The sequence below is a fragment of the Colius striatus genome, chromosome 5, assembly GCF_028858725.1.
Source record: "Colius striatus isolate bColStr4 chromosome 5, bColStr4.1.hap1, whole genome shotgun sequence".
Classification (NCBI taxonomy): domain Eukaryota; kingdom Metazoa; phylum Chordata; class Aves; order Coliiformes; family Coliidae; genus Colius; species Colius striatus.
The window spans coordinates 18,677,321-18,700,787 of NC_084763.1; the positions used below are offsets into that span (position 1 = coordinate 18,677,321).

General features: G+C 46.2%; 1 protein-coding gene across 2 annotated transcripts; it reads right to left on the minus strand.

Moving 5' to 3' along the window:
- Positions 1-239: 239 nt before the first annotated feature.
- On the minus strand, positions 240-22,391 carry NR1D2 (nuclear receptor subfamily 1 group D member 2). Of its 2 annotated transcripts, XM_061996265.1 has the most exons (8): positions 22,089-22,391; positions 18,339-18,599; positions 16,731-16,819; positions 15,627-15,771; positions 13,429-14,045; positions 9,437-9,622; positions 5,436-5,646; positions 240-946 (listed from the first exon to the last, which is right to left on the minus strand). In XM_061996265.1, exons 1-8 carry the CDS (start codon positions 22,102-22,104, stop codon positions 750-752), a joined length of 1,722 nt encoding a protein of 573 aa, XP_061852249.1. In that variant the 5' UTR covers positions 22,105-22,391; the 3' UTR covers positions 240-749. The 2 variants fall into 2 exon arrangements, with proteins under 2 accessions (XP_061852249.1, XP_010194577.1); XM_010196275.2 differs by lacking the exon at positions 22,089-22,391 and having other exon boundaries at positions 18,339-18,675.
- Positions 22,392-23,467: the final 1,076 nt, after the last annotated feature.

The following is a 23,467-nucleotide window of genomic DNA, read 5'->3' on the forward strand; positions in this document are numbered from 1 at the left end:
GCAATATGCAAAGTGCATCTATTTGGTTCTTTCCATAGATCACCTTCTGTTGTAAGTTTAAATTCCTTCACAGCTTAAAATATTGTGAAGAAATTATATGTATACTTTATGTATAGAACTATTTATATACATACACATATATACACACAACTCTGTACTTTATATAGCCATAAACACTCATTATTTAGCTATTTATATTATATACACATGGCATGGACACACACTTGGTGAAGAGTTGGTGCAGGCTGAAACCATTCCATTGGGTTTAATGGAATAACACCAGTGAAACCATGAGTGAGTTACCAAGACACACAGACATACATCTATAAGATAAGTGAAAGACCAATTAAATCAACTCTTCCATTTTCCTATTAGCGCAGGATTGTTCCCACCCCATTCCATGCTCTGTATGCACATACATAGCTACTTTGTGGTCAGTTTACATGAGAGGGCAGTGGTGGTTCTTTTTTCTAAAGGAAAGACCAGTCCATCCGTAGTTGGCCTCACAGCAATGCCTTTGGCAGATGCATGGCACAGCGGGGCCTGGGCCTGCGGGAGGACTCCTGGCGCCACGCTGCCCTTGGCCAAAAGCACCTGCTGACGTCTTATTGCCTGGGCATGGGACATTTATCAACTGTTCACAGTCCCTCAGCTTTCTCCAACAAGTGGTACAACTGTATAAATACATATTTTTAGCACAAAACAGTTTAACACGAGGCAAGTCCCAAGTACAAATGAGACCTAAAGGCCTACGGGTGAACTTTGAAGGCCAAGAGTTCTTCCGAGTGCATGTTGTTTAAGGAACGCAAATCAGGTAGTTTCAAAAGAAGTTTTGTGAAAATAGAGGCTTCATTTGGGTGGTTTTTCATTATTAAGGTCCTTAATGCACGGATTAGTGTTTCCTGAAGTGCCTCCACAGAATTGACATTTTCTATTCCGGAGCGATCTACAGAGAAGAGGGGGTGGGAAGGAGAGAGAGGGGGGGAGAGGGGGGGAAAGAGAGAGAGAGAGAGAGAAAGAGAGAAGATTAAAAAAAAAAGGAGGGGAGAGAGGGGGGAAAAAAAAGAAAAAAAAATACTGAAAACATAGTTTGCAACATAAAGCCACTGCAAGAATCACTAAATTAAAAAGCATAAGAAAAATTAAACACTTATATATTTATGTCAGATGTTTCAAATCCACACACCAAATACCTTTCAAACATCATTTACTGTCAACTTTGTAAAGTTTTAAGCTCATGCTGAACTGGCAGCATCCAATGACCTTTTCGGTAGTCACTTAGTCATGCTTCCAGAAAAGGAGAGACTGAAGCATGCACTTAACTATTTTGCTGAATCACAACTTTTAATACAAGGAGAGAAAGGGAACACAAAGGAAAAAGTTTAAAACATTTCTGAAGGCTGTACACAGAACTCCAACCTTAAAATGAAGGTTCCTGTTTGATGAGGAAACCTCACACAGGGCAAGCCACACTTATGTCTACACAGTGGGATCCCCAGGGCCTGAGGGACTACAAGTCTTGATGTGACTGGGCACTATTTCTGAGTATGTTCTGAAGCCCTTACAAAATGAAATACAATTCACCCAAAAATTCCCAGCTAAGAAAGAAAATTAGAACTTCAAGACCAAGAAAAAAATTAGGCTTTCACATACTGCACTCACCCAGCACTCAAGGCATCTCTTTCAAGAGAGCTGTATTTAAGAACATGCCTGATATCCTTAGGTGGAACCTAAGGAAGCAGCTTAAAAGGATGAATTTTAAGCAAAACATCTCCCCCAATAACCATGCAGAGTAGTTGTTTTTTGCAAGGTGTAGCCTCTCTTGTTCAACAACATGTAAATTCAGCAGGTCACATATATACAGGAACGATGGAGACAAGCACCAATGTGCTTTGATGTGCACATGTACTTAAGCTCATTGCAGAACTGGGACACGGAATGACAACAGCTTTCTCAAGTAGCACTGAGTCAGATCTTACAGACAGAGTGGGAATCCCTTTCTGATGCTGTCAGTGTCAATCAAATCAGATTTCTCAGGTGAATAGTCATGGAAGTCCTCCTGGACTAGTCGGTGCAGTTCCCATCATTACAGGAAAAAGATGGTCCTGCTCTAGCAGGGGGGTTGGACTAGATGATCTTTCAAGGTCCCTTCCAATCCTTCTGTGACTATACAATCCACATCAGGATTCATCTTGAAACAGTTAATGTGTTTTTATTCTTTTAGAAATATTGTTCCAGAATCTTCTACTCTAACAATTAGGAACTTTGACTAATAGCAAACAATGTTTATTAGCACTAATTCCACACTTCCATGAAGACTGTCCATGAAGTGTGATAGCTGCTCTCCAAGACAGCACGACTAAAGAGATGTGCCTCTGCCTTCATTTGTTAAACTATCTATCCCACTTGCTCCCTGCTTTTTTAGATTTGCTTTCCTGAGCAGGGACAATGACAACATTTGCACAGAATATGCCAGATGGGGTTTCTCAAGAGCTCTGCAAAGCAGAGTGACAGCAGTACTGTCTTGCCTCTGAAGGCAGAAGGTGGCAGTCCAGTCTTTCCAGGCTGTCTCAGGTGATTTACAGTAGCCTCCTCTCTTCAATTAGTTCAAATCTTTCTTCTCCCTCTCACTCTACTTCCAGTTGCTTCCAGTGGCCAGCAGAAGTTTTTGTTAGTATTATCCCAATAAGAGAGAAAAATAGAATGTGTGTATTTTATATTCTTCTACCACAATGTACCATCATCAGTTAAGACATTATCTGGTCTCTAGAACTGCCTGAACCACGTTCTTTCAGCTTTGCGTCCACCTTGCTTCTTCCTTCCTCAGTGCCCATGATCCTCTTGGTATCTCCCTTCCATCTTCAACACATCCAGACAACTGAAGCCAGAGTTGATGTGTTCTTTCAGGTTTTTTTTAATGGTGCCAAGGTAATTCAGCGCCACCATAAACACTCCCAAATCTTCACTGTAAGGCCCTGCTTTTTCCTTCTTTGACACATGACACCAAAGCAAGAAGGTGTATCCAGTTAACACAATCCTTGCTGCTACTCCCACTTCCTTTTTCTGCATGTTGTAAATATCCCTAGTAAGAGTGGTTATTCATCCAGTGTTAAGTGGAGACACTTCTGACAAGTGTTCTCCCCACTAACACTGTTGAGAGACTTACAAACATTTTTTTTTCCCATTGGCATTTTTTAAAACACATTTTAAAGAAATGAATGTGGTTTTTAAAATGTTTTAACTAGTGCAGTGCTTCTGGAACAGACACGAATCTTGACTACTATCTTCTTTTCAGTCTTCTCTTCAGTACCTTTAATTCTGAGATGAAGAAGTCTTACTGGCTTTAATTCTTCCACCTTTGGTTCCTCTTCCAGTTAGGGCACCTTTTGCCTTGCCTGCATCTCTACATCATGCTCTCTGATGCTGTTCCTCAGCTCTTCCTCCGCCTCCACCTTATGAGGAATGATTCTCTGGGTCACACTCCTCCTTAAGGGGTGGGGTGCTGGGAATGTCTCTTTCAAGATCTGTTTAATAAATAGGTGCCCACAATCCTTCAGTTTTACACACAGGCACCTTGTCCTCCCGGTAAGCCCTTGCGCTCTCAGCATCTTCCCTGGGAGCTCTGTTGGGGACACTTCTGTTCTTCTGTACCTGCTCAAGTGTGAAACCTGCACAATTACTCACTTGTGTGACTAATAACTGCAGCATTTCAATTCAGTTGCAAGCTACAGAGTGAAGCTGATCTGAAAACTGCTGGACTCGGGGACCATTGAGATTACTACTGTGTCTGGAATACAATACAAATTCAAGTTTGGGCCCAAATGTTGAAAGACTAATGAAGCTGTACTTTATAAAATCCTAACAGTATTATTATGTGAAGATGTCCAGGAGGCTGTGATCAGCCTGCAGATCAGATCACAAAGCAGGTAAATCAGGCAGCAATAGTATCAAAAGTTATAATCTGAAAAATCCTCAGCACCTGCAATAGCCTGAATACCAAACACCTCCTCTATTTGTCCTGTTGCATGGCTCTGACATTACATGCTGTATGTGCTACAGACCATCCCTAAGCTAAGCCCTACTTGGAGCAATAGCTAAAAAGGTGGAACAGGGGGCTGATTCTGTGCTAGAAGCACATTTAACAGAACAGACACATCCGCTTACATTCAAAACAGGTGGCACAGACTGTAATATTCTAGGGCCCAGCAGCTGAGTAGGCAAGAAGAGTGGCTGTAGTCTAGTCATGACATTGCATGGGGAGGGAAGAGGCCTGGTTCTCAGCCCTTATTTTAAAGGTCATGTCCAGTTTTCATCAATTTTGGTTTTGAAAGATAAATTATGTAAAGTAGAGTCTGAAAAAATAACTAAAACCCCAGGTTTTTCTCTGATACCTGACCATTTTCCCTAACAGGCTGCAGCATCATGCTTCCTTCATGCTACCGTTCGTTCTGGCTTTTGCAAACTCAGTACCACCCTCTGTAAGCAGTGGTAATGGGCAAACTCAAGAGGTTTGCACCTCACCCGATGCATTTCAGTTAGGCCATGCACAAAGCTATTAGACTGAACTGTGACACCTTGTTTAGAGATCACATGCCTACAGCACCATGCTTGAGATGCCCCTGCCTGATAGGTTCCAAACCACTCACGTGGAAGAGGTGCACTCACTCAAGGAGTGGGCCCTCAGTGCTGGCTTGCTGTGTAGGTGGGCACTACTAGCATTCCTGCTAGCTACCTCTAGAGAGCTCCTTGCCCAGCAAGCAGGGATTCTGCACCTGTATTCCAGGCATTACATGCAGAGCTAATGTGCCTAAGTTGGGGCTTTAGATAATACTACAGAAGTAGGTGCTTAATCCTTCTTTGAATCTGGGCCAGGGTGTTCTGTGTATCCAGGGACTGAAACAAGACATGAGGCCAGTGAGGACGTTAGTGGATTGGCAGACCACTTCTTTAGCAGCAAGAAGTCACGATGCAGATGAATAGGGCTTTCCTGCTGACATAGGCAGAGATCAAACTGTTGGATTTAGACTTAAGTCAGATACGCAATAGACTTCAATGACAATACCTGGAAGTAAAAATACCACCTTATCCCAAGACTTAGGCTGTGCAAGTCAGAAGTAATTTCACTGATGCTGTCCTCTGAAATGTAGGTGAGTCAGACAAATGGCTTCTGAACAGCCACTGGGCAGCTATGAGATGTATTTTTGCATTTTATGGGAAGTAGTAGGAAAATGTAAGACCACAGTTTCATTTTTTTCTAAAAGGCAATCCTAGAAAAAGCACGTATGTAAAAAAGTAAATTACAGGCTGCTAGTAGCTTAGAACCTACTAAATTGCTGTCAGACGTGAAATACCAGGGCATACACTTAACAGAACTGTTTTGCTAGAGAGCCACATTCAAAGTTTGGCAAAAGTGCAAGTTAACTTTGTCTCCTTACCAGCAGATACCAGGACAACCGCTGTAAACAAACTCATTTCCTCATCACTAAGTTGCAGGGCATTTAGTTTCTCACTAAATTCAAACATTGAGTTGAGGAGATCACCAGCTCCCATTGAATGCAAGTCATCCACACTGTACTTCTTTCCACTCAGGAAGGTGACAGTACGTTCCTTTGCATCAAACAAAGATGCAAACCGTACCATTAAAACCTGGCAAAAGAAAGAAAAGAACATTAAGAGCAGATAAACAGAGGTGGGTTGCTAGAAAAGCCAAAGGAAAAAAAAATTACACCTTTTAACTTCATTCAAACTGTCTCATTAACTGCCATACAAGCGTTCTACACAGAAACTGTCAGCATGCTATTGAGCTGTAAAACACTGTGCAAGCTCTGGTCCAGTAGTCTGAGAGAAACAAACAAGTGGAAAAAATAGCCAGTGGATGCAGGGGAGGGGCTACAGCACATAAAAGGGAGGAAAATTGAAGTTTGAGCCTCTGACAGCCTGAGCCACAAAGACAATGCCATTCATAAATATGCCAGTATTTATTTCAACTTGCTGAAGCCATCGAACAGCCAAAGGCACACTGAGCACTAAAAGAAAGGTTTTCTTGGCCACACTTACAGGGAGCAAAACAAAGGTACTGAACCAGATGCTCGCTGAAACAATGCTGATTTACACCACCTGATGATCTGGCCCACTAGGCATTCTTTAGGAAAGTACCATGCCGCATCATTGTCCCCACAGGAATGTTAATGAGCTCTGGTAGAAAGGAGCCACATGTACACCCTTGAGAAGGGCAGGGAAGCAGGGCTTAAAACAGCACCTGGTCTGTAGCTGTGAATATCCTTATGGTGTAAGCAGTTGTTCATGTGCTGAACTTACCCCTCTGGGCTGAAATTTCTCTTGTGGTTTCTCAGTCGGACTGTGAAATGTTTCCCCTCTGGAATGGCTTGTAAAGTTTCACTTGCTCATGTTCAACAACCTTATTTACAATTTCAAGGTTTAAGTTGAAAAGAACAGCCTTCTTATTTGGAGAAAGCAAACCAAGTGGCACTGGTTAAAACTTCAGACTGCCTGTAATCTCTTGGTGTGACAGTCGTCTCTTCTCACTCACCCTACATAACTGCATTAATTAAATGTTTACTCTAGATGACAGACAGGTTTTCAGTAAAGCCTAGTGCTTCTGACAAGCTTACAAAAGGAGGGTTATTAAAAAAAGTGAGAATGTTTGAGAATTCAAACACCATTCATGCACATTACATGACTTGCTCCTCAATTTTAACAGTCAAATAACATGCATCCATCTTGATGGACACGTGAGCACTCTGTGTTACTCACTCTTGTCAGCTAAGCTATATGTCCTTTCGCAACAATAATTGCAGAGGGCAGAAACGTAGGCGCAGAAGCCCTCAGAATACAACAGAAGGAGACAAAGGGCAGACAGACAAAGCTGAATTGGTGCATCAGCAGGGACACACCAGGTACTCAACAAGCTTTCAGCTCTAAATGGTATTCCCCTTACAGAACTGGCCTTTGGAAACATGAACTTTAAACAAGGAACAAGAAGTATTAATGCAGATATTCAAAGCCCATGGAGCTGTGTTGACTTAATACTAAGGCAAAGACCTCACCTGTAGATTTCAATGTCACTTTTCCAACCCAGGGAAGAACGGTTTTAGACTATGGTATAGCATATGATTAATTCACCTTGTTTTACTTCAAGCTGGACTCCTATTGATGCATACTGAGGATGGACCTCATCAACCCTATCACCTGACCATAGCAATATAAGCACGTAAAAACCTCCCCACAGACAAGTGCTTGCTCACTTCACCACCTGCAGCCAAATTAGCAACTTGTGAGTCTGTGGAGAAACTGAGTCACTATCCCAATAGATTCAAGGGTCTTGTTAGCTCTACAATCCACCACACTTGGAGTGGGGGCTTATGGAAGTGGGGGAGCATTCACTCAAATTCAGTTGAGTTCCTTATTTTGGGCTCACTGCTGTTTCTGAGCTGGCTCCCATACAAAGCCATGCAAGTGCTACCATGATATACTGAGCTCCCCAGTACCCCCAGTTCTAAGAGGGCTATTAAGCCCACAAGCATGTGAATACATATAGCTATGCCACTTTTGCACCAATATAGTCTCCTTGTGTCTCCTCATCCCAAAATGAATGAGCACTCCTTGAATGCAAGCTGCTGGTAAGCACAGTGCCAAGACAGCCACATACTGGTGCCCAAGGGAGCCAAAACAAGCTCAGAGGCAGTCCTTCTACTCATGTTCTTCTATTAACATGCAGATGTTGGGATAACCTAGTTTAGTTACCCAGAAGACAGAAATTACCTTGTAAAAACCCCAGGCTTTCAAGATGCTTTTACCTCTATTACAATTATTTCACTAATCCTGCTGGGTTTTGTGGTTTGTTTTGGGATTTTTTCCCACTGCTCTGCAGCATTATTTTTGGGGTGTTTTTTTTCTGTTGTTAAAATGGCATATAGGCTTTTAACTACAGGCACCAGGTGATTAACAGAAGTAATTAACATTTCTTATAAATAAGTGAATAGGGATAAGCATGCCAGCATAAATTATTACTAATTCCACTGGTTATAGAAACCTTATCAGCAGTGCTTGTAACTGGAAATAAGGCATATGAATAAAGCTTGAGAAAAGCTTGAGGTGAAGAAAGGCCAAGATAAAATATTTTTCTTGCAAAGCATGAAGGTTTGACTATACATTATAACACCAGTTCAAGCCTGGTTTTCCACTCTCCTTGAGGGCAATGTACAGAGGAAGGAACCAACATTTTTGTGTAACGTGAACAGCAACATAAGAGGCTGCAGCTGAACAAGTGAGAACACAGCCCTTAGCTATGGGAGTTGTAGATGAATATTAGAAGGTCAAGAGTTAAGTGTAACGGCAGAAAATACATGACAGCAAAATGGAAGAAACAAATAAACTGACATGCTCTGGGCACCAAGTCTTCCAGTCTGTAACTTCTACCTTCCAACCCAACAATTATCCGCTTTAGAACCCAGCTGTGTAAGTGCAGATAAAAGATCCAACACATTACAAGAGAAATGTCTTCAGGAAGCTACGAAATCCAGCATCCTTCTTTGAAATAATAAATCAAGTAAACAAGAGCAAAAGCATCACCACCTCTGCTCTCCCCGAGAAGCACAGTAACATTGAATCTGAGACTTCAGCTCCTCTAGCCCTCTCCGTTTAAACTTCACAACCAAATGTTTAATAGAATGTTCACAGTCTCCAACAGATACAAGAGACTGGAAGAGCAACTAAAAACTTAAGTAAAGGTTTCCCAGTGAAGGTCACCAATTGTAAAACAGCACTGAACCTTCTGGTATCATTCTCAATTTAACACCACCGATTCACACACACTGTCATGCACGTAAGTGGGTGACATAATTAACTGGTGGGACTAGTCCAGAGCAAGCCAGGCCTCAGCTGGTACACAGTACCTACACAGCTGCAGCAGTACAAGGAGTTATCGGTGTTACTGCTTTGGAGATGGAGGCTTCACCAACCCCCAGTTGCCACCAAAGGCTAGTGGTGACTGGTCTGGCTTTGGCAGGGAACAAGAGGAAGGACATACAAAGCACAGACAAATACACTCCTCTACGAAACTGAAAAGTCAATACATAACTTGCTAAACTATCCACCCTTCCAGATGCAGTCTGCTTCTCTCCAGGCAAAGCAAAGGTAACTATCAATGTAAACACTGCTATATAAAACCGAGAAACTCCTCATTAGTCATTTGTTAATGACCAGGGAAAAGGGCTGAGCACTTTTGAGTTACTGGGAAGAGGGAAGCTCATTGAGATTCAACCAAACAGCAGCACTGGACACCGTCAGCTTCAGGAAAGCTCCACAAACAAACTGATGCTGCCCAATATAACCCACTTCTATTTATTTTAATTCTTAAGGGAGTCAGAGTGATGCACAGATTCTCAGATCTGCACTATACACACAGTGGTCTCACCTCAAAGGTCCCAGCCTTCAGAAGATTAACCTGGTCATGTTGCGAGAGATCTCGGAAACCCGGTATGCGCTTGGCAAACTCCACCACCTCCTTCACTGCAGGGGTAAAACTCAGGGAAAACTCTTCCCAGACTTCATGGCCAGACTTGTTTGGGTCCACGTAAGGAGTCTTACTCATTGGGCAGACCTGATGTTTACAAGATATACACAGAAAACAACTCTTAAAGATATAATTCCAAATACTGATAGAGAAAGAAGCAGGTTTAGTCTTCAAAAACTGTGATAATGACACAGAGAAAGAAAACACCAGTATTCTTCAGTCATTTCCCAAAGCAACTAGATTTCTTCCCCCTCCCTTTAAAAACAACAAACAATAAAAGCCCCACAGCAGTCCATTAGCAGTCTGCTTCTAAATTTCCTGACCTTGAAAAAAAACCACCAAGACTGTTTATGGAGAAAGACTTGAGAATCTAGGTTATGCTATTCTTCCCTGACGTCACTCATGTCTGACATTTGGATTTCTCTTGTTTATATTATCCATGTAATCTCACAATTAATCACAATTTCACAATCAATCAGTTGTAATCTCACAGTCACTACTACTGCCATTCTCATACATCTTTCATGTTTTGCATGCAAATGAAGTGATTCAGGTGACAAAGGTGTTAACATCAGAGCAAGGAACCAAGCCTTGGTTTCCTGAGTCACAGGTTTACACCCTCATTACCAGAGCAACTTTCCTCTCCTTGCCTTTATTTGTATGACTGAAGGAGGACCAAAGAACTGGTATTCCAACTTTGCTCTGTCACAAGATGACAAAATGCTCTTCCTTTTACAGAAACATACAGCAATATTTTGTAGGAAAGTCTGAATCCATTACAGCGAGATCAGCCAGGGATGACCGCCAATAAATTCCTTCTGTAAAACCCAACCAGACACTCAGATACTTTCAGTTCTGCTTTCTAAAATTTACATCTCCTCACGAAGTTTAAACCTTTCAATATTCATTTCACCTGTCATCATCAAGGACAACAATTCTTTTAACTATTCCCCACAAATATACTAAAATGTCTGTGTAATCCTGCATAATGCCAGCAAAGCAAAGAGAAAACACTGGCATAGATCAGTAATTCCCTGGAGCTATGCTGCTTTTGCAGGGCATCTTGAATCTGCTAATTGCTTAGCAATTCCTTTCATGGAAAGTCCCAAGATTTAGAAGGTTTAGACTGGACATTAGGAGTAACTTTTCCACTGAGGGGGTTGTTAAGCACTGGAACCAGGGTTGTTAAGCCCAGGGAGGTGGTGGAGGCACCATCCCTAGAGATACTCAAAAGACACATAGATGAGTTGCTGAGAGTTTAGTGATGGGTTTGGCAGTGTGAGGTTAGTGATTGGACTCAATGATATTAAAAGTCTTTTCCAACCATAACAATTCTATGATTTCCCATTCAACGGTTTTATATATATATATGCGCACACACACACACACGTATGTACACATACAGTATGTACATAGGTCTATACAGTATATATGCATGTGTGCGTGTGTATGTATGTATTTGGCAGCAGCTAGGGCAAACAATATGGACATAGATGGATATACACTTCTGGGTCAGTTTTTTTCTTTTTTTTTCCCCCCAAAAATATCAGTTCCTAATTGGGTGGTCAATATGTGGAGAGCTCTCCCCAAAACACAAGGAAGATAACTGCAGATTTCTGTGTGAAGTGTCATTTACGTGTCTGAGGACAAGGCCCTAAACCAAATGACTAATTGTGGGGTAGAGGAGGACCTTTTCCATAAACTGAAAAATCATCAAGTATTTTGGCAAAAAGGAAAGGTCCAGGCATACAATCAGAAGCATGGCAGACACTAACCACCGCTCTGTCCATGACATTCCAATAATTCACACAGGTGTTGTTAAAAATACAGAACTCTGTGAAAATAAGGAGTCTCTGATTCAGCACCCTGCTCTGAATTGGCCACAAAAAGCACCTTAACTTTTCATCTTAGGATAGTTTACTGTAACTCCCAGGCACTTGGTTCCAAGGGCAAACTGACACTTTCTCTCCCTGTGTGTTATGTCTAAGCTGTCCTGTGAGACAACTGCCCCAGAGTCAGAGAATCATAGAATGTCTCAGGTTGGCAGGGACTGATAAGAATCATCAAGTCCAATTCCCTGCTTCTTGCACCACTACCTAAAACTAAAGCATAGGACTAAGAGCATCATTCACTCTTCAAACTCTGAGAGGCTTCCAATGGAAGCAGCAATCGGGTTTTGCAGTCATAGCTTTCTTCAGAGGAATTCTCTGTTCTGCTCTTCTGATTGTGGGAGTATTATTGAGTGAAAAAAAATCAAACCCCGGAATGTTTGTCTCCATACTGTTTCAGAACCTAATCATACTTCCTTACTGCTACTGATTCATTTTGGTCAGATTCTGCTCTGATGGGGTTCTCTGTCAAAACCCTCCTCCACATCAGCGACACGGCAGGGGCCTGCAGTGCTCTGTTGGACTCCTTGTTTCCTTGCCATTGGCGGTGTTAAACCTCCCTGCAGCTGCTACACACAGGTCAAATGGACTATCTGGGCCTCTGCAAGCAGCACTGCTCCCTGTCTGCTCATACTGACAGGTCTAACCTCTCCTTCTCAGAAGTGCCAGGATTGTTGTTACAGTGACTCCACACACTTTCCCTGCAAGGAAGAAAGGTTGGGAATGATTATTATTTGCCATGGTGTGGTGCTCAGAGTCTGCAATTGAGGTCCAAGCTTGCTAGGGATTGGCATGGTCCATATATCCAGCACACAAAGAAGAAAACAAATGAATAAAACCACAAAAAAATGGAAATTCAGCATCAAAATAGACAGCCTCCTTCACTGAGTGGAGACTTTCAGGGGCCTTCAAGAACTTGTTAAGAATCTTTACAAACTAGGAGGAAGGAACAAACACCAGCAGCTCAAGTACTCCAGAAAGCTGGTCAGGAGCTCACGCCTCTCTACAGGAGCACAGGATAAGAACAAGGATGTTACGTCCTCTCATCCCAGGCAGTTCCAGTGATAAATAGAAGAACAACCTATTTTAAGGGGCTTACAGAACCAGTTGCCTTAGTGGCACAGAAACAGCAGATGCAAGGCAAATGGGATGGACCTGTTAAGGAAAGGAAAAAGAACAAAATCCATATGCAAGAGAATAGGAAGTATCTCTGTAAAGAATCCAGTGAGAAAATGCTCTAGCAAAGTAATCTAAAGGACCCAGAAGTGTGTTCAGAGCCTCACTTGTGTACATACTACAGAAAAGACCCTGTACTACTCTCAACTGCTTCAGCTGTGCATTTTCCTCCCACCTCTTCGGATCAGATGTTCTAGGGGAAAATGATGCATAGCCTGTAGGTCCCATTAAGCCTGTGTTTTACACTGCCTGTAACAGAATCAGCCTATCTCCATTTAAACAAAACAAAACTCCACCCCAAAAAAAACCAGCCTACCCAGCAAGAGAGATTTCTGAACACACTAGCGAGGGGTGCAGACAGCTTGGTTGAAAAATCCTAGCCCTCAGGTTTCACCCCAGAAATTTCCTCTGACTACTTTTAAGAAAAAAATCAGCATCTCTGACTTTGTAGACTATTTTAAAATGAAGTCTTTAAGGGGAATTGAGTGAAGAAGGGAATTTATAAACTCCTAATGTCTACTTCCATTTTTAAATCAAGCCAGTTAAAAAACCCATGAACTTTCTTCAACCAATGCTCTTTGATGTTAGTCTGCTTTCAGTTTGCTAAAAACAGAGCCAATTAACCCCTTCACTGGTACGACTTTGGATCCTCCACACAACTCCAGCCATCAGCCTCCTTCACCACAACTTGTGCTATCAGTGTCACCACATGAAGTTTCAGCCGCTGTGTCATCTGTGTGCAGCTTCACTGAGTAAAGACGCATAGCTAGATCCCACCCATCACTAAACCTTTCACTAAGTGCAATCAAACAATTGATATCAATATACCAGATGCATTCTTCCTCCAGTGCTGCAAGAGTAAGTGGTGTTCTTGTTTGGAGAAAAGCCATCTTCCGGGATCCTGTCACACAGCCGCTGAGCGTAACCCCCGGTGAAGTTCATGCAGTGGCTGTTTGTGAAGCACACGCTGGGCCCACCCGGGTAATGCATCGTGCTTCTCCCTTTGTACTGTCCCCCAAGGGGCTGCTCGCTGTCAGGGTACTGAGGGCCACCGAGCCCACCAACACAGCGCTCGCTGCTCAAGAGGTACTGCTCAGCATTCTTCGACACTCTCTCCCCACTCTGGGGCTGCATCATCTCTGCTGGGTTTTGGGACTGCTCCTGGTTGTACATGAAAGTGTCTTTGTGGGCCCTGGTGACCATTCCGATCACTTCTTCCTTAGCCATGTCAGCGCCAGGAGGTGGAGAAGGGCTTTTGATGGTTTCTCGCTCTTGTTTGGGCTTTGAGGAAAGGTCTTCTTGAGGTGTTTGATCTTGATGTTCTGTTAGTGCTTCATTGGGTAAGTGACCACTAAACTGACTGTTCATCATGGTTTTCATGGCACTCTGCATTTCAATGAGCATCCTCTGTTTTTCACGCTTGGGAATACGGCCAAATCGAACAGCTACCAAGGCGGAGAAAAGCAGGGAGAAGAAAAAACAGTCAGTCCTGACAATCTAGCAGCAGACACAGGCATCAAACCAGAGTGAAAAACCAGCATGCACACACACACAGAACACACCCCCCAACCAACAACCTTGCCTTTTAAGGGAAGACTTTAACTGCTCTTCACCTATACTACAGCAGGTGTATTATCACTGAGTCAAGGAGCATCCTGAGCACAGGATAGGCACGAGATATGAATTACATGCTGCTGTTTGCACGTGGAGAAGCCAACTCAAAAGCACACAATCTCTAAAGCCTTTTGCTACAAACCTGGCTATGGATTATAAACACAGTTCTCAGGCTAGAAGACCGGATCGATAAAATCAGTACAACTTTGCGAGCTGACAATTAGCTGAATTTAAACACACTTCATATCATATTTGAACACAAGTCCTTACAAGACAGCTCCTTGTGGACCAATTACACAACTTGCCAAAACAATGAAGAGAAACAATGCTGAATGAAACTTACCTTGGCAAATTTTCCTGATAAGTGTGCCTTGACAAGTACATTTTCTGCTGGCAAGGGGTTAGGCATCATTGTGGTTGCAGCCCTTTTGACCCTGTCCTAGGGAATCTAGGACTGCCTCTACCATCCTGTCCAACCACAGCCTTACAAGGGCTTAAAACTAGTTTCGATTGATGTAATTATGTTCATGCAGTAGTCCATCATTAATGTAACTAAATCTCTTTCATTATAGCAGGTGCAACCTTGTGGGCTAACAAGTGCCTAGGGGATGAAATAACTCCTATGCACAACAAGAACTCAGAACAATTATTTTAAATCAGTTCTAACACTCCACCCACTAAATTATTAACAGCCCAAGACTCCTAGTTCTTGTGAAACAAACACCCAGAGAAAATTAAAAAGTGAAACAGAAGGAAGAGTTCTGGTTCATGACAGTCCATTGTAGCAGACTTAGCAAATGATGCTTTCAGCATTACGTTCTAAAAAAAGTCACAAGGAATGGATTGCTAGCAAGGTGGTTTGAGACACAGCTCAACATTATCCTTTGCTCTTTGTCTTCCCTCTCTCTTCAAGAAAAAAAGAAAACAAAGAGAAAAAAAAGAGTAGATATATGCTGACTCCCTGCACCCAATGCTAACTCTTTAGGCTCTATAATGATAACGGCAATTAGCTTGGGCAGAATTCACTTTCACTGAAAAAGCAACAAAACAAAACAAAAAAAAACCTCAAAAATATAGGAGTCTTGTTCAGATTCTGGCAGGATACATCTATAAATATTAACTCAGTAAAACAAAACTAAGACTCTTGTAAGAACCATCCCACCAGCAGTGTGCTGCAGCGCATCCCCACTGCAGCAGCCTCTGGAGACAGGACAGTTATGCAGCTGGTATCCTGTTACCAGCTCAGGAAGAGTCACGAGCAAGAAGGCAAACTGATCTCGATGTTCTCAGATGGGGAACTTGACCCTGACAATAGGGCTGGCTGCGTTTTCTGCCGTTAAGACCCTTAGCAATCGGTTTTGAGGCGGGCGGCAGATTCCCTCTCAGTATCACTGCTCAGAAGAGGAACATACCATCTCTTGACATCCCAACAGACAGGCATTTTTTGAAACGACACTGCTGGCATCTGTTCCTATTCATTCTCATTATAGAGCAGTTGTTATTCTTCAAGCACTTCTTATACTGGATGTTTTGCTGAATACTTCTTCTGAAAAAACCCTGTAAACAAACAAACAAAAACCCCACAACTATTATTACAGCATATGTCAAATCCTCCTGTCAAGATTCACCTCTCCACAAGCAGAGAAAACGTCACTGCATTTCATCAGCTGCTTCAGAGCCATCAGTCCCGAGTGATTTTAAAGAACTTGCTACTTCTCATGACATACTTTGCCTTCGTGTGTCATCTGTGTTTAACAAAAACTAGTTATGACTTCTAACTATAGAAGATACTAAGTTGTTCCCTGCACAGTCAGCACCTAAGAGCAAATATCTCCAGTATTATCTCTATCACTGTCCTGACAAAGTGTAAGATATGCCTTCTATCTCCTATGACATCAAGCGCAAAGATGAAAGTCAAAATAAGATCTTTTTACTTCAATCTCCATAGTTGGCAACAAAACCACTCTGTTGCACCATATGACTTTCAAAGGTGGTTCTTTCCACATAACCCTTAAGTTGACAGACTCTTTCACAGAACATAACATTTAGTGTTACAATACCAGAAAACACAAATCTACCGATGCATGAACACTCGAGACCCAGTTCTGGCTTTACCTGTGGTAAAGAACTGCTTTTCCAAAGCCGTCTTCTTCAGTGTCCCTGTCCAGGTGACAACACACATCCACTATCTCTTAATGCAATTAGCATTCACATGTCTTGGGTGACATGGTCCTTACCACCTCTGTCTCCAGCTCTTGTCCTCTGCCGTTCACTCCAGGTCAGGCAGGATCGGACAAGGGACAAATACAGAACACGCTGCAGAGCAATACACAGCATTTTCCAGCCTAAGTGGTTTCCTTTTTCCTACAGCTTATTATACAGTGTACAAAATTTCTCAGGTTTAAGTCTAACAGAGGAGCATGCTGCTATTTTTTTTTATGGTGATCACCCCTTTTCCCCTGTGGGGAGAACTTGAGCATTTCCCTAGTAGAAAGGTGAACAGAAACACAGCTCACCTTGCAGCCCTCACAGGCGTGAACACCATAATGAAATCCTGAAGCGACATCTCCACAGACTTTGCAAAGGAGAACCATGCCATTAAATTCTAGAATCAGAACAGAAAGTCATGGATATAGAAAACCAAAGACAACTGTAAGAACTCCACCTATTAAAACCAGAACTAACAAGAAAAATACGTCAGGTCACTTCAACTAATAAAAAAACCCCAAAACACCAGAGGAACACACAAGAAGAATGTACAAAAATCCTTAACAGCAGAGAAGGCAGGTGGGAGGACAGGCAAACATGAAGCACTGAACAAAATAGGAGGGGAGAGCATATATTCACCAGACTTCTAATCACAGTATCACTGCACTCAACTGTAGAAAGTCTGCTTACGTTTATGCACTTCTAAAAGAACCATTGAGTTAAGTAGGGCACAAAAGTGGCCTCAATCTGTTCCATCAGGACAAGTAAGCCCATATAAAAGCTACAGTTTCCCAACAGAGAATAAACATCTTTTCTTAAAAACAGAAATATTAAAGAACACTTTATTATATACTGTAAACAAGCCATACACTCTACCTATAAGCCAACAGTTTAGGACTGGTAACTGAGCCACATCTATGTACATAAAGATTATTCCTTTGAGTGCACATCCAGATAGGCACCTATTCTATCTCAGCTTGTCGGTAAAGATTATTTTGCAAGTCCTAAGTGCTGGCCTGCCATTGGTTTCACTAAAGCCAACAGAAATTTTACCAGTGGCTTCAGTAACCACCAAGTCACCTTAACAGTGAGCAACAGAGACAGCTGGAAATACTCTCACAGAACCATATTCTACCATAAAAGTAATTTATTTTAAATTTGGGGTTCATTTGTAATGAGGAAATAAAACTTCTTTTTAAGGTTCTGAAAGAGAATCAAACCACAATTTATTTTTTTTTAAACAAAGCTAGTACTAAGCTAAAAGTGTTACCTATCTACCTATCGACCCACCTGAACAGTTCACAACAGGTTTCACCTTCAGGAACCTCTTCCCTGATACCAAAGACCTAGTTGCTAGCAATTTTTTTAATGAAAGTAAAGGCTTTGGTTTTTACACTCACAAATTAAGAATTGGAATAAAAAATATAAAGGTCCCAGCTACAGCTGTGTAAATATAATATAATGCTTTGGCAATTTATTTATTTTGATCCTCAAAGAAATGCAGGGGGAGGGAAGCTGAAAAGGCAGCAGTAGGAGTGTGAAAAAAACAGAGAAACTAGATTTGCAAGACAGCTCTGTAAGTACTCCTGAAGGCAATTTCTGACCTCTATAACCTTTACTTTGTTACATCTTTTTAAACAAGTGTTTGATTTTTATTAAGAACACTTTTCACTGGTGAAAATATGGAGTAAAGATGGACTGTATGTATGGACTGCTTGAAGCTAGCACCAACGGGACTTCCATCTATCAGCACTTCTACGGCAATACCATATGTATTACCATGCATATAAGGCAAAAAGATAAAGATGGAGGCTTTGTGCCTTCATAGCAAGCCACATGGAGGAGCCGCTTGTAATATAGTAGGCTGCAATATATAAAGGGAAAATGGTAGACTCCAGAACTGACACCAAACATACTTGTGACTCCATTGTGGCCTTTTGTCAAACCAGCAACACTTGACTGGTTTGTTTTAATGGTCTCCTCCAGTCGATCACTCTTGGGTGCCCCATCAGTGCCCTCGCTGCTCCGGCCGTGGCAGCTGCTTTCTGAGGAGGAGCTGGTCGGAGAAGATGGTACAGGCGAAGAGGACGACTGGAAACCGCTGTCTGAGCTCTCGCTGTGACATGAGGCTGGGCTAGATGCCGAGCTTGAAGAGCTGATGTAAGCTATCACACCCCCTAAGGCAAGAAAAAAAGGCGGTACGTAGTGACATAACAAGCAGACATGCACCACTGCCATGTGAGCCATGCCGTGACCCAGCACCACCAGACACAGCCATCACGTGTTCCCAGGCTCACTCCTTTCCTTCTTTCCCTCCCTCCCTCCCTCCCTCTCTCCCTCCCTCCCTCAAGCTTGCTCCTCTCCATTTGTTTTCAACGCCTGACCTCCTCATCTGCCCCATCCCTGTCTCCTAACAGCCTCCTCTGATCCAAGTTGAGATGAAACAGCAGAACCAAAAGACAGAGCAACAAGTCACAGTGCTGGCAGGATGAGGAGAGGGCATGAGGTGCCACAGGGACGGCTTCCCTCGCCACCCTCTGAGCAGAGCTTGTCTGGAGCCACAGCAAAAACAGGATCTTAGAGCGCTGTGGAGTCAGAATGCAAACAAGCTGAGCTAGGGACAGAAATAGGGCAGAGAGAAAGACTTCACACAGGCTACGTGCCAGAGGCACAGAAAGGAAGGGCTGGGAGGTGCTCACGATGCAGAAGGGAAGGGGGTAAGAGAAAAAAAATAGTGCTGCAGCCCGGTTAGCCTACTGAACACCATTTATCCGACCACAAGCCTCTGCAGCCTTTCTAGCAGCAGCTAAACTCTGGCTGCCAGGATGCTATTTGCAAACAGTCTCTGTCCTGCCGCATCTTGCAATCTGACACACTTGAGAATCCCTCAGATGAAACAGCTTTTTGTCCTCAGGCAGACCTGGGAGCAGCTCTGGCTTTTCACAGGCTCTTTTTTCTTGCTTGTAAGCAAGAGAAATTGTTTTCACTTCATTTGTCTCCAAGATTCAGCATTTCAAAAGACAGTATAAAAACATTTGCTATTTCACACAAAAATTTTAACAGGAAAATCCACGCAACTGTTTAAATAAATGACACTCAGCATCTTCTGTTATTTCCCTTATCACCCTGTAAAGCTGCTTTGCAGGCGGCTTGGGACATTGCAGCAAGTGACTCCACGCACTAATAAGAACTAAAAACTTTAAAATGGCCATGCACTGGCTTCCTCTGGAGGAAAAAAAAAACACTGGTGACAGTAGAGTCCTCGAGGAAGAGGGTTGGCATGTCAGGCCAGGGCTGTAGCCCCTTATATCAGACATTGCCTCCTCACAGATAAAGGCTGCTATGCCTGTTAGGCAGCAGTGTTATACAACCCTGGAAATATCACTGCTTGCAGCTAGAAATTCTGCCTTACACATTTTCATTACTTTGATCAGCTCCAAGAGCCCTCTTAGAATTTCTGCAGCACCTTTAGTGCCCCATTTCCTGTCTAACATTTCTTTTTTTCTACCAAGGAAACCGCCAGCAACACCCTACAGAGCATGCAGCTGAGGAGCCCCTGGCAGGGCTGCAGCGGAGCAGAAGTCAAAGTGAGTGGCTGTGAGATGTGTTGTACGCATAGACTACACCTCCCGTTCCTGGACACCAGTGCCCCCACTCCCCACCACAGCCGTTGTTCCTACACTGATATTTATTTTTTCTTCCCAATAAATCCTCCGCACAGTGTAGCACACTTTCAGGATCAGGTTTCTGTAGAAAGGAGAGCTGCAACATACACATGGGTTGCACAAGGGCATGAGGAGAAGACAGGGTCAACCAGCCGTGCTGGCATTAGGACATCACCTATTTGACAAAGGCCCCGCAATCCCGTCGCCGCACGTGCCTGTGCCAGGTGCCAGGCCAAAGCTCACAGTTCACATGGCCCAAAGGAGGCACCGGGTTTCTCAGCAGGCGCCATCCTTATCTGGAAGGGGCAGAGCTGGGCACGCAAACATGGCCCCTGTGGGGAACTCCACGTCTCTCCAGGCTGCCACCTCTCCCCGCTAGCTCTAAACCCTGCCTCATCAAGAGATATGGTCTCTTCCCTCACAGGTAACAGCAATGTCACAGGAGAGCATGGAAAGTGGATGTCCTATGGAGATTTTCACCCCATGGCTTGAGAATGCCTAAGGAGCCCTGGATAGCTGGGCTGCTCTCACATCCTAGACAGCTTGGCAAGTCTTCTCTGTGACACAGTCATGATTCCCACTGGGGTGTTTTTTTTGCGAGTTTAGAAGTTACATTTCTCTATTAATCCTATTTTTGTTTCATCTGCAGTTAAAAGCTGAACCCTATACACAGCACAAGGGTGACTGCTCCAAACAAAGAGCAGAAAAGCTGTGATCCCCGTTGTGTGCATGTGCGCACACACACACACTCCTGGTACCCTGCAGCAAGGGGTGCTCGGGTATAAGGCAGCCCTGGTCAGTACACCGGTGGGACTCGGGGTTGGGGAGGCAAAACAAGTCCTCTTGGCTACGCTGAGCTGTGCTTCCGATGTTCAAGGACTCTCGGCCTTTCACAGGATCACCTCGCAGGGACTGACTTCGATGGGGAGGCAGGGGAGAAGACGCATCGTAACCTGCAGATATTTCATTTACACAGAGATGCAGGAGATCGTAGCGACGCAGAGGCGGGAAGGAGGCGAAAACTGGCTACTAAAAACCGCTTCACATAGCTCCGAGAACGCAGAAGCGGCGGTGGTGGCAGCAGGAGCAACCTGGCGCCCCGAGAGCGCGTAGCGCTCTCCTTAACAAAGGAGAAAGGACCGCAGGGAGCGGGGTCACCCCGCCCGCGTCCTGCCGCCGTGCGCGCACCCGCCTGCCCGCCGACCAGCACCGCACCGAGGCTGCGGCTGCCCCGCTGTCACGCGGCACCGGGCCGGAGAGACGCTGCCCTGCCCGGCGCTGCCGTGCCCGGCCCTGCCCCCGGCCGCCCCCGCCCCGTTACACAACGCCGCCCACCGCGCACCGGGCCGGTCCACGTGCGGGGCGCGCGGGCAGCCCAGTCGCCGCACACGGCCACACGCGTGCGGGCCCCGCGCCCCCCCCGGCCCCCGCCGCAGAGCGTGTCACCCCCTCCCCCCTTCCCTTGCCCTCCCCTCCCCTCCCTTCCCCGCACCGCCGGTGCTGCCCCCTCCCCCTTCCGCGCTCCGCCGCGGCCCCGCGCCGCGGGGGCGGGGCCACGGGCGCCGCAGCGGCGGCGCGGCCCCACGTGTCCCCGGCGCACCCCTCCGCCGCCGCCCCGAATGTAGGTCACCAAAACAGCGGCCGCCCGCCCGCCTCACGTGTCCGCGCCGCTCGCCGCCCCGCGCCGCCGCCCCGGCACTATTATGCAATCCGCGCGTCACCGCCCCGCACGGCCAATGAGCGCGCACGCCGCGCGGAACGTAAACACAGGGCGCACATGGCTCGCCCGGCGGGTCCATGTGAGGCGGCGCGCGGCCGTCCCGGCCACCAGCGGGGTCGGGGCCGGGCAGTGCCGCCGCCCGCCGCCCCCCGGCGCCCCGGACGACCCCCCGCCTGCACCCCCTACACCCGGCCGGCCCGCCGGGGCGTCCCCGCGGAGACACTCCACCCCGCATCCCCCTTACCCCCGCCTCGACCGGCAGCGGCCGCCCCGCCGCTTACCCGCGCTGACTTCCATGGCGGCCCCCTCTCGCAGGGGCAGGGCCGGCGCCGCGCTGGGGCTCCGCCGGGCCCGGCACGGCTGGGCAGCGCTGGGCTCGGCTCGGCGCGGTCCTTCCCCGGTCGCTGTCTGCTCGGCTCCGTCCCCGACGCATGCAGCGCTACATGCAGCCGGCGGGCGAGAGGCGGCCGCGCTGTCTCCTGTCAGAGCAGCGGATGCTGCCCGTCCTCGCCGCGCCGCCCTGCCCTTTACAACAAAAGCGATCGGGCGCCGCGCAGAGTGCGGCACCGCCGCCCGCCCGCCCCGCTCCGCCCCGCCGCCGCGCTCCGCCCCGCCCCCGCCCGCCCCCCTCACCCAGTGACACACTTTCCGCGCCGCCCGGGCCGCGGGCGGGAGCGCTCACGTGCGGCGGGCGCGTGCGGGGCGGCAGGGGCACTGCGGCGGTGACGGAGTCCGCACCGGGCTTGCGGGGGAGGGGAGAGGCGGCGGCAGGACCTGCCTTGCAACGGGGTCTGCGCGGAGGCCCCCGCTGCGGCGTCAACCCTCCCCGCCCCGCCCCCGACGGGCGCTGCGGAGACCCCCGCCGAGTCGCCTCCACGGCGCGGGCAGCGCTGCTGCTGCAGTCGGGGCCGCGTTGGCCCACGGCGGCTGCGATGCGAGCGTGCGCCCGGTGCCGCGGGGCACGGTGACGGCCGCTGCGGTCAGCATCCGCCGCCGGCCCCGCCAGGAAATGCCACCGCTCCGATTGCCGCAGCTCATTAGTGCTCGCCCTCTTCCCTCCCCGGCAGCGCATCGGACAGCTCGGAGCTCAGCCGCTCCCTCCCTACTCGGCCACTGGCTTTTTCGTTGCAGGGGAAAAGGGAAACCGGGAGAAATCCCCCCTGTAGCGCACACACCGCTCCGGCCTAAATAAAGGCAGTTCAGTGCCCGTGCATAGTTTCCCCCGCAGTGGGGGAGGGATGCGGTCGCAGAGGAGCTACCGCAGCTGAGTGGTAAGGAGGGGATGGCCCCGCCAGGGGAGCCGCAACCTCCGTCATCCCCCGCTCCGAGAAGGGAACCCGCAAAGAAAACCCACTGCAGCAATAAGGACGGGGAGGGAAGGGCTCTCCGTGAGACGAACACCGAGCCCAGAATGCTCAGCCCCTGGGAGGCAGAGATGCTTCCCTTGATGCTGTATTTTGACTTCCAGACTGAGAAGGAGGCGGCGAGATTAAATGAGGTTAACAAACAGAGGTTAAACGCAGCTAAATGTAGTTTGCCGCCTCCTAATTTGTGTGAGTTTCCTCTCAAATGAGGTACAGGTCACTTTGGGCAAGCTTCCTCCCTTCTTGAATTAGGTAAATGGGGGAGTTTTCCTGTTTTTCCCCCTGTGGTCAAGTGG